Source organism: Chelonia mydas, chromosome 4, assembly GCF_015237465.2.
Source record: "Chelonia mydas isolate rCheMyd1 chromosome 4, rCheMyd1.pri.v2, whole genome shotgun sequence".
NCBI classification, from domain to species: domain Eukaryota; kingdom Metazoa; phylum Chordata; order Testudines; family Cheloniidae; genus Chelonia; species Chelonia mydas.
In genome coordinates this window covers 90001906-90014066 of record NC_057852.1, presented here as the reverse complement: position 1 = coordinate 90014066, position 12161 = coordinate 90001906, and the positions used below count along the sequence as shown (strand labels likewise).

The 12161-nt window shown below is 40.5% G+C and overlaps 1 protein-coding gene across 4 annotated transcripts in view; it reads right to left on the bottom strand.

The window, feature by feature from the left end:
• Positions 1 to 12161, bottom strand: part of CHIC2 (cysteine rich hydrophobic domain 2) — a 39294-nt gene that overhangs the window by 13696 nt on the left and 13437 nt on the right. Inside the window, exons 4-5 of one of the 4 annotated variants that reach the window (XR_006290097.1) lie at positions 3291 to 3419; positions 1399 to 1476 (exon numbers count right to left, since the gene is read on the bottom strand). The exons of 1 other annotated variant lie outside the window; for it this stretch is intronic. Coding sequence is in view for 2 of the 3 variants with exons in the window: in XM_037897785.2 (XP_037753713.1) it covers positions 3291 to 3419 (129 nt within the window). In the remaining variant the exon portion in view is untranslated. The remainder of the gene's footprint in view (positions 1 to 1398; positions 1477 to 3290; positions 3420 to 12161) is intronic. 2 more of the 4 variants (XM_037897785.2, XM_043544382.1) reach the window with 2 other exon arrangements.

Sequence of the window (12161 nt, the reverse complement as noted above, 5' to 3'; positions counted from 1 at the left end):
GTATTGTAACAAAACTAAACTACCAATTCAAATTGATTATGATTTTTTTTTAAAAATTGTTGAAGGACAGATGATGTGACAAATCAGATGACCTTTACTCTCCATTAAAAAAAAGTGGCATAACATAAATTCATCTTCAATTAACTGGCTGGATGTAGAATTTAATGAGACATTTCAGTAAAATGAAACTATAGCAGCTTAAATTCCTACATGCAGTTAGATTTGACTCAGCTTCTAAAATGTGCATGTTTGATGGCCTCCTTTGAAAAATTATTCTGCCAACCACCAGGAAATATAAAGCCAAAATAAACACTTTCAGCCTGATATTGCTCCCATTTAAGTCAATGGGAGTTTTGCCATTGTCTGCAAAGGGAGCAAAGGTGAGCCCTTTAGCTAAAAAGCTATATTGCGTTTCTTTAGTTATTTAATTTGTGTGGTTTTTTCAGGTGCAATATGAGTGTGACAAGTCATTATCAGCCACCAATGAAGTGTTATCTATCAAAATTACTTAGACTGTAAGAGCTTTCTGTTATGTGAGGCAACAACCTGTTTCTTCCTGGGCACGTACCTTATTCAACACTGGTGTCTCTGGACCATTAGAATAGCCCTTTTACCCCTCTTATCTTCCTCTTGTCAGTAAATACCAGGTGATTCTGGCTGCTTTTTGTAACTCTGTTTTATTGAAGATCTCTTCAAAACCCACCAATTGACTATGCCTCCAACTACTGGGTTTGAAAAACCACTAAACTTGTTTAACCAGAGTAAACCATAACATACATAACAGTTGCATTCAGTAACCCTTCTACTTCTTACTCCACTAGGGAAAGCATAATCTTGTAAAACCTCAGCAGTGCTTCCCTTGCTGATCACAGTCTAGACCCCCCCTCTCCGCAGGAGCCAAACAATGATCCTTCAAATTCAACCCCCTCAAAGTTCCAAATGAGCAGTCTGGGTGGAGCTTCCGTCCACGAGTCCAAGCCTCTGTGTCTCTGTGGGACGAAGACCAAAAAGAACACAACATACCCCATCCTACAGTTTTGCTTAACACTTATCCTATAACATCTCGTATCATTCAATTTCAAGTTAACCTACTCCCTTCTCCACGTACAAATTTACAGCATCTAGCTGAATGGGGAAATCCTGATAGAAGCCTCTAGATGCTACTGCAATACAAATATTAAATTATAATAACCTGGCACCTACCATAATGCTATTTGAGTACCTCCCTATACTTTAAGGTGTGGATTCCTAAGGATTAGTCATCCTACATTTTTGTAAATATTTAAAGGACTGTATTGTTCATAAATGGTAACAGTGACAGTCCTGGAGAATGAAGCCCCTCTATTCAACAAACAGAACAGGGACAAGGCCAGTAGTAATATGGCTTTCTCACCCAACCCATTAATTTTGTTCACTTTCCTCTGGGGTTGATAGGGAGGTTCATTTTTCATGTCCATTCGATCTTTGGCTTCTTTCCTGAAATTGCAGACAAGGATGCTAACATGCCCAATAAGAATTGCACCAAGATCACCATTTATTTTACATAAGCCTTTACACAATCAAATGATAATGATTTTTGCCCTGATCCTGCAAAGACTTATGCGTATGCTTGACCACTTAGTTGGGACTTTGCAACACTGGGGCCTTTGTGGTTATGCATCTGAACAGGAGTTGTACTAAATATCGAGACAGAAAGGCTCCTTATCTTATCTGTACCCTGACCTAGGCTTCTTTCATCCTAAAAAGGAAATTTTACATACATAACTTCTTGTTTATCTCCATACAAATATGTGTTAGCTTCCAGTTAAAGTTGCTCAGGTACACATCCTACCAACACAATGAAAGCCAAGGAAGTCACAAGTTAAATAAATTTCTCCCACACTTTTCAACATACCTCACCATCCCAGATTACAAAAAAAGCCACACAGACCTTCTCCCTTTTACAACCAAATGCTTACCTCAATTCTAACCAAATTAGTTAGAGAAATGTGTTTACGTTGAGATTGTGGGAACAGTTAACACGTAGTTCTTATATCTGAACTATGGTATGGTGGTAATACAGTGAGAGAAGTAAAACAACGGAGGGATTATATTTGTGCAGGAAATTTGTGAGAATGTAATGCAGTTAAGAGTTATGAAAAGAGATTCGATTTTGTAATCATGTGAAAATGTCATTGTAGAGAGTTAATTGTTAGTGTTTAGCATTGTTGTATATCAACACGGTGTCGTGCATTTGAATCTAAGGAGGTCTGTGTACTTGTGGGTTGATACAGGTGGCGTGATAGGTAAATTGAATGCGCAACTGAAGTATGCAGTTGGATTATGTACTTGTGATTTCCTTTGGTTTTATTGTTTGTGTTGAAAGGCTGTGCACTTGAGCAACCTTAACTGTAAGCTAAGCAAGTGTGTGTCTGGGGAAATCTTACAGATTTTCTAATATCTTTCCAATGCTGGACCCCCCATCCCCACCCTCCTGTTCCACTTCTCCTACTGATCTTGCAAACAGCTGACTCCTCCCATCATCTCCCACAGCCCTGTTCCTTAACACACTTCTGCCAATGAGTGTCACCGTCAACCACAACCCTCATCTATCTTCAAAATATATGTGAATACCTAAAAGCTTGATTGGTAAGGGCATAGGGTACATTGGGTTTGCTTGGGATGAAAAAAGTAGAACACAGAGGATTCCCCCATTCGTCAGAGTGCAGCCCCCTCTGCTCTGTTTATTCCACCACAGGTTCCCTGTTCAGCCTGAGCACCACTTCTCCATGCACTCCTTACAAAACTGTGCTCTCCCTACCACTTCACATCCCTGCTCCACCAATCCAAATGTCCCAGGGGCTACAGCCTGGTGCTCTGGTAGAAGTGAGATGGGTTGTGTGGAGTTAGGGAGAAGAAGTAGGGATGCATATGGGACCGTGGGAGGTGGCTGGCATGGAAGGCATGGCATGGCAAGGCGGTTGTGCTGTCCCATGGAGAGGCATTTGGGATGTACATGCAAAGATGAGGACAAAAAAGCCATTTATGATCTTCCTCTCCCTGAGCAACACGAAAGGTTTTAATCCTCCGCAACTCTGGCCCGTTAGACCACAACTCCCCTCTGGTGAACCACAGTCACTGGGCCAGGGTAAGACTGAATGACTCTATAGCCTGGTGGCTAGGACACTGAGCTGGCAGGGTTCCAGTCCCTGCACCAATGACTACTTAACAATTTCATACGAAGTGGAACAATTTCCACAGCAGAGATTGAGCAAGACCTACCAACGAATACCCTGTAGTCAGGCACTCACCTGGGAGGGGGCAAATTTGGGTTCAAGTCTCTGCTCCGAAGGGTGCCACACATACCAGGTGAGTGCCATCATAAAGAAGGGGAACAGGGGCTGTACCAGCACCACAGGTTTTGTCACTCTAGTCTTTTTCTTTTTTTTTTTTTAAACACAGGAAAAAAAATAAAGTTAAAAGTGCCCCCAAAACAAAACATTTAATTCAACCAGAAACAAATTGTTCCCAACTTTTTCAATTTGCCAGAAATGCTAAGAACGGTCATTTTCAGTTTGGGTCAAACTAATTTTACCCCTCCTGCCAATTTTTCAAAACTGATAATGAACCAAAAAAACAAATCAGGTTATTTTCACAGCTCTAGCTACAATGCCTCTAGGACAGGTCCAGTTTGTTTCTTTTCTGCTTTCACCAATATATTCTTTTTTGCTTCCTTGTCATTAGGGCCAAAAGAGGACATTTCCTTTTATGCCAATGGGAAATATACCAGACTTATTTCATTCAAACATAAATCATTCCAGTGTAATTTATTAGTCTCATGTTTTTACAATCTCTGCTTCTCTGTATTACTGTATATTTGCTCTCCTTTTCTGTACTTTCAGTTTCAGACTGGTTAATTGCACTTTGCTGGGATTATAGCCATCACCATAAGTAGTGAACATTTTGACTACACGCTACTAGGTCCACATCACTATTTAAATGTTTATTGATTTTATTTTTTTAAGCTAATGTTAGGGTCAACAAAACTTGTTTGGTTTATTTTTTCCATGTATTACATATTGTAGTTTGTTTATATCTAAAACATTTCAAATATTGCCATGATATGTAGACATGTATATCCTTTATGGATTACTGTTAAGTGTTCAAAGGCATAATTCCAACATACAAATGCAATTACTTCAGAAAGATCAGTAAGTCGGCATTCAAAGTATGCACTATAACGTTTTCAAAAAATGACTGCACTTATATTTAAAAGGCGTATCCTACACCTAAACTGAAATGTAAACAGAACTTTATTCAGAATACATAAAATTATGATCTAATGTTCACATAAGTAGCATTCCTTACAGACTTTCTAGTACGTTGAATTTTGAATCCACTTTAAAACATTTTTGAAATATGAGAAAAATGAACTTTTGTGTATTAAAGTTTATATATCACTGAATATCTTGCAATTTACTTCATATTCCTATAGATGCTCTTTCATGCCAAAAAATAATATTTAACAAAAAAAGGTTGTAAAATAAAAAGACACTGACTCAGCCACTTACTCCAAAACCTCACTCATTTTTCTACTTCCCAAAAAAGCCTGGAAAAAACAGACAGGGTCTTTGCAGAGTGCCCTGCAGTTTATTAAAACTGGGCTTTGATACTACAAAGGTGGAGTAGTGATTTCCTGAGCCAAGGACCCGCTACTAAAATGCCCTGCCAGCTTTACATTCTTTTTAAAAGTCAGAGGACTGTTAGTTCACGTGACTGTTGATGGCAGCTACCATGAAATCAAAAGAATAGAGACTCAGTAAGACTCAAAAACATTTAGGGCTTTATAGGACATTAAAGAAAAATACAATATACAACTGAGAATATTGAAAAACCTACAGATGCTTTAAGATAGTTGTAGACAGAACAAGCAGATAGTGATGAATCTATATTCTGATAAATATCAGCTGTATTGTAAGACAATGAAAACCAGTAAAACCACACAAGTGTGTTTATCTGGCTGAGATAAAGCCGGAGAAATCCAGAACAATGTTTTCCAAGCTTCTTCCACTACTCTTACTGTTTACCTCTGGGGAATCATGAAAAACTAATCAAGATAAAATACCAAAACCAAGTCACTAGAAGTTGACACGAATCTCATTAGTTTATAGATCATACATACTGGCATATTATGTCATTTTTCCAAATGATTCATGCAAATATCAGTGCATCTCCAATTGTAAGTTTTAGGTACATATGGACAATTGAAAATAAACCTTCCTCATTAACTTTTGACAAGTGAAATGTGTCAGTAATCTCCAGAAAGTTCCAAAATAATATTTTAACATTCATGGAGAGAGACACACAATAAGAACGGCCATACTGGATCAGACCAATTGTCCATCTAGCCCAGTACCCTGCTTTCCAACAGTGGCCAGTGCTAGACGCTTCAGAGAGAATCAACAAAACAGAACAATTATCGAGTGATCCATCTCCTGTCATCCAGTCCCATCTTCTGGCAGTCAGAGGTTTAGGGACACCCAGAGCATGGGCTTGAGTCCCTGACCATCTTGGCTAATGGCCATTGATGGACCTATTCTCCATGAACCTATCTAATTCTTTTTTGAACCTAGTTATACTTTTGGCCTCACAACATCTCCTGGCAATAAATTCCACAGGTTGACTGTGTGTTGTGTTAAGAAGTACTTCCTTTTGTTTTAAGCCTGCTGCCTATTAATTGCATTTGGCAACCCCTGGTTCTTATGTCATGCAAATTCATGGTCCATTTTGGTCAATTTCACAGTCATAGGACTTTTAAAAATCAGAAATTTCATGGTGTTGTAACTGTAGGGGTCCTAACCCAAAAGAGTGAGTGAGTGTGTGTGTTTGTGTGTCGGGGGGGTTGCAGTATTGCCACCCTTACTTCTGTGCTGCCTTCAGAGCTGGGCCGTTGGCCAGCAGCCACCATTCTCTGGCTGCCCAGCTCTGAAGGCAGTGCAAAAGTAAGGGTGGCATAGTATGGTACTGCCACCCTTATTTCTTTGCTGCTGCTTGTGGGGCATGGCCTTCAGAGCTGGGTGCCTGGCCAGCAGCCACTGCTCTCCGGCTGCCCAGCTCTGAAGGCAGTGCAGAACTAAGGGTGGCAATACCATGACCCCCTACAATAACACCAGCTCCCACAGCCCCCTTTTGGGGCCAGACTCCCAGTTTGAGAAATGCTCGTCTCCCCATTAAATCTGTATAGTAGAAGAAAAAGTATACAGAAGACCAGATTTCACGGTCTGTGATGCATTTTTCACTGCCATGAATTTGATAGGGCCCTAGTTATGCGAAGGGATAAATAATACTTCCTTAGTCACTTCTCCACACCATTCCTGACTTTACAGACCTCTATCATATCCCCCCTTTAGTCATCTCTTTTCTAAGCTGAACACGCCTATTCTTTTTAATTTCTCCTCATATGGAAGCTGTTCCATACCCCTAATTATTTTTGTTGCCCTCCTCTGTACTTTTTCCAACTCTCATATCTTTTTTGAGATGGGGTGACCAGAACTGCATACAGTATACAAGGTAGGATGTACCATGTATTTATATAGTGGCATTATGATATTTTCTTATCTATCCTTTTTGTAATGGTTCCTAACATTCTGTTAGCTTTTTTGACTGCCACTGCCCAGTGAATAGATATTTTCAGAGAACTATCCATGAGGACTCCATGATCTCTTTCTTGAGTGGTAAAAAATGGTTACTTACTTTTCCATAACTGTTTTTCTTCAAGATATGTAGCACATACCATTCCACTGTAGATGTGTGTGCGCCCCTTATGCACAGTGGTTGGAGATTTTTCCCTCAGCAGTACCAGTCAGGGCAGTGCAAGCACCCTCTGGTGCCTCACGCCACTACACACACACCCCTACAGAGGAATGGACATGTGCAGGCACTTGGACTCCATCATTTTGCATGCATAGTTGAGATTATGTTCAATGTGCACTACTTTGCATTTAACAACATTGAATTTCATCACTATTTTGTTGCCCAGTCAGTTTTGTGAGATCCCTTTGTGCTAGGTGCTATACAAATACATAAAAAGAAAGTCTGTGCTCCAAAGAATTTACAATCTAACACATCTTGATTATTACTACTATGATGAGCAGTTGAACCAGCAAGGCTAGTCTACAACCAGTCCCCAGCACAGAAGGGCTAGTCCACACTCCCATTTTTAACATGTTTTAAGGTAAATTTAGTACTCCAGAATTCTGAGGGATTGAGAGCCCTGAAGATTGAAGTCTTCTGCAGGGTTTAATTCCTAAGTTTGTGTAAGTGGGAACATATCCCACCAAAAACAAAATGTGAAAAGTAGTGAACACATTTTAGAAAGAAGGGTCATAAAAAAAAAAAGCTAACAAGCTTGCCTTCCAACAGGTGAATTAGCAAACCCCTATTGTTCCTGCTATTTCTTGGTGGTTGAACCAGCTTTTCTTGAAGCTAGATTTTTTTGTCGACGGACAAGAGAGGTGCTATCTCTGGCAAAGGATACATTTGTCTTCTGTTTTTCCTCTGCTATCTTTTACTGTGCATCTTAGTGCCTTCCTTCTTACGACCACCTCCTTCTTGCAATGCTCCTGTCTTCTATCCCTTTTCCTCAAAATTCCCCTGCCAAGCTTCCTCCAGATTTGAATAGCATTAATTGGTAACTATTTTAGCATCTAATGGACCAGTGGGATCACCCAAAACAACCAGTTAGGGTAATGAGCAGGATACCTCACTCTGAAGCCCATTTATTTTACTCCTTGTAGGGGGATTACACAATGAGAAATGGGTATACAAGTTCCGATGGACAAAGAGGATCTGCCTGCAGGAGCTCAGTTCTGACCAAACCCTCCCTCACTAATGTTTGGACACAGTCCACATCTATAACGATAACATCCCTCACCCCTAGTTGCATAGGTACATTACACACAAGCTAAAAGCTTTCAGACCCTATTACTACAGCAAGATTACATTTCCTCGTGCTCATGCTCCATCAGTGGTCAGAATATATATTTGTACCTGTCTCTGTTGATCACAAGTGAAACAGAAAAGGAGGAACTTGGTGGTTTTCTTCTAGAGTCTGGGGTCAAGATACTGTGTTGAACCTCTAAAAGGTGCAACACTCACAACCTAGGGGAAAAGGGGGAACCTAAAGTGTACCTTCCAGATTCAGGGCTGCTCAGGGGGTCAGTGTGGACCCCAGCACATCTTCATCTTGGAGGCCTGCCTAAGCTATCACAGTCTGTTACCAAACGTCTATGGGAAGCAGCACTGCCCAGAATCTCTACACCCTGTGGCTCCAGCCCCTCACCCCCCCGCATGCCCCACCCATCACCTTTCTTTCACGCAACTTACACCAGGGTTTGCAAGGCAGTTCTTGGAAGACAGCCTGTGGTTCTCTTCCTCAATTCCTGAATTCTCCCCCAGCCAGATCTGGGATTAAGGATCTCAGTTTGGAGGAGCATCCTTGTCCTTTCCAGTTTCTCTCTGAGGCCCTAAGTCTTTTTATTCTTCTCTATGACAATCATTTGGACAAACAATCAAGCTCTCTCAGTTCTACATTGCGGCTGTGGTGTCTCTGATGGATCAGCCTCCAAGATGCTCTCTGTTTGCTGCACTGTGCAGCCAGTGTGAACACATTGTTCTGCCACATCTGCACTCTTGCAGGCAGACTTTGTAAGTAAAGATCCATTATTAGGTCCATCTATGTCACTATTTTCTGGGTCTCAAACCTGAGCTAATGAGTCACTTTGCTTATCAGGTATAAGACAGAGATACCTGGCTGAACCCTCTTCATGTAACTAGATGTGTTTCTGGGTTATCTTCTGGTTCCAGTTTTGCTAAGAAAGAGATTGGATTTACTGGCAGCATGAGTGGTGCATGTGGGCAAACCCCGGAACTGCGGCAGCCATGCCTGTGGGTGCTGCAACCCAGGCTTGCTGTCATTGTTTCTGTTAAGTATCCATTTCACAGAGCTGCTCATTTTCCCTCCTTGTGCAAAGTGGTCTATCCTACCATTGACACCAACTATCCTGCTCCGAACAGAATATATTCTCTCTCTCCTCACTCTCCGCCCCCCCCCCGCCCTGAGAGAGAGAGAGAGAATATATTCAGTGTGTGTGTGTCTCTCTCTCTCTCCCCCCTCTCCCTCCCCTCCGAGAGAGAGAATATATTCAGTGTGTGTGTGTGTGTGTGTGTCTCTCTCTCTCTCCCGCCCCCTCCCTCCGAGAGAGAGAATATATTCAGTGTGTGTGTGTGTCTCTCTCTCTCCCGCCCCCTCCCTCCGAGAGAGAGAGAGACACATACACACACACACACACACCCCCAAACTTATCCCCTTGGTACACCTTGCCTTTATTGGTAACTCAAACAACAACAAACAGAACAAACCAGAGCTGCAACTTTCCACAAACTTGTCAGTTTTTAGGATTTCCCAGCAGGACTCCTTTTCCTGCCAAACCCTACTTCCCTCAGTCTCCTAAACTCCAACCTCTTCTATCCTGACTGGAGATAAGATGCATCTGTCAGAATAACTGAGCTATAATTTTGTGCCTCTTTATGCAGGGCGGAAGCACTTCACATTAGGATAATTACAAGGAAACCTGCATCCTTATTCAGAATTTTATAGCCTACCACCCTGTTACATGTTGTTAATGACTTCCTGCTGCAACAACACACTGAAGTTGATCCAATGTAGAGAAGAAATGGGTCAGATCAAGACTGCAGGATCAGCATGCCATGCATCTGTTTATCCACAGAACAAGTTCAGCCTCAGTAGTAGCAGTGCAAATTTCCCTTCCGTTGCACCACAAGCCTAACTGCAAAAGGACATTTTGGGCTGAGTAGATAGTTCAAGCACATTCAGTCCATGGCATCTCTACTGAGACTGCCATCCAAGTGGTTAATCACTTTAAGATTTGTTTAATCACTATCAACTGTAATAGTGATTTGGGGGCTTGGACATATGACCATCTTGAACTAGTCTAACGGAAAGGAACCATGGTAGCTGGTGACAGTTTCAAGCCCAGAAAAAAGCCAAAGGTTTGACCCTTTTCCCACTGAAGTCAACTGGAGTTTTCAATTGACTCCAACAGAAGCAGGATCAGCTCTAATGAAGGTTTAATGTACCTTAATTTTATTTCGCATATAGTAAAACTGGTCTCATGCAATCACTCAGGGGACTGACAAAAAGTCACTGCTTAACTAATAAAAGAGCAGAAATGGAGACACTTTGGGGAGGCTTCTTAAGACAGAAAGTTGCCTAATAAAGAGAGTCTCTTCTTCAGTCTTCATTATGTCCACCAATATATATTCTAAAAATGCTGGTAAGAGAAGCTGTTTTAAAAATGCTTTTTACCTACCAATACATGTGGGTCTCAAGTGCCTGCATAGCTTCTGCAATATTTGAGGATATCACTAACATCTAATCCCAAGCAAGCTCCTTTAACTATTTTAGGTTTTAGTGATGTCATCAACCATAGCACAGAAAAAACAGAACCTCAGGACCCTGAACTATTTTAAAAGATAAGTGGAAGAACTCATTTCAAATTATTTTGGTTTTAATCTTAAAATCAGAAACAAAAAACAGCCTTACTGCAATTTAAGAGCTCAGTCTTGATTTACCAGCTGAGAGAAGTGAGGTCTTACGCTCAGCTCGAAGGCATTTCTCCATTTGTCTGTCTGTAATATTAAAATCTTTGCATGCGGTGGGTAATAGGGGACCCGGGTATGGAGACCCAAAGGACCTGGGGGAGGAGAGGGGAAATAAGAGGGTACACAGAGCAACTGGTATGGGTTAGTAGAATGGCGGAAAAGGGACATGGGGGCTATGCAGAGTCCCTGGCATGGGAATGGGGGTTTGTATGGAGTCCCTGAAATAGAAGGGAATGGGAGAGTGGCACACAGACAGCTAGATGGGAAGGAATACAAGGAGCCCCTGGTGTATGCAATGTACTCAGCCTACAGAACCAATGAAATGTGGACCCCAGCACAAGGTCTAGATATTAACACACTAAAGTATTTTCCTCATTTAGAATCTGGAAAGAAGATCCAATACTCTGATCACAGATCACTTCATATGACTTATATCTTTAAAAAAGGCCTTTTGAAATGAGAGACACTAAAACATCTGTAATCATTAGGACTGTAATCAGTTTGTCAGTATAATCAATAGCTCTTCAAAACTTAAAACTCATTTCAACCAATATATCCAAATAACAACTGTCTAATATTTTGACAAGAACAAACAAGATATTATGGAAAAGCTGAAGTAACAGAAGTTCTTGTATTTATTTGTATTGTTGAAATTATTTTCTGAAGTAAAATTATTATTCTTGTATGTATAAAAATTAGGGCTGTCAAAAGATTTAAAAAATTAATCGCGATTAATCGTGCGATTAAAAAAATTAATCGCAATTAATCACGCTGTTAAACAGAATACCATTTATTTTTAAATATTTTTTGATGTTTACTACGTTTTCAAATATATTAATTTCAATTATAACACAATACAAAGTGTACAGTGCTCACTTTATATTTTTATTACAAATACTTCCACTGTAAAAAACAAAAAAAATTATTTTTCAATTCACCTCATACAAGTACTGTAGTGCAATCTCTTTATCATGAAAGTTGAACTTACAAATGTAGAATTATATACAAAAAAAACTGCATTCAAAAATAAAACAATGTAAAACTTTAGAGCCTACAAGTCCAAACAGTCCTACTTCTTGGTCAGCCAATCACTCAGACAAACAAGGTTGGGTACAATTTGCAGGAGATAATGCAGACTGCTTCTTGTTTACAATATCACCTGAAAGCGATAACAGGCATTCTCATGGCACTGTTGTAGCTGGATATTTACGTGTCAGATGTGCTAAAGATTCATATGTCCCTTCATGCTTCACCCACCATTCCAGAGGACATACTTCCATGCTGATGATGGATTCTGCTTGATAACAATCCAAAGCAGTGCGGATTGACACATGTTTATTTTCATCATCTGAGTCGGATGCCACCAACAGAAGGCTGATTTTCTTTTTCGGTGGTTTGGGTTCTGTAGTTTCCACATCAGGGTGTTACTCTTTTAAGACTTCTAAAAGCACACTCCACACCTCGTCCCTCTCAGATTCTGGAAGGCACTTCAGATTCTT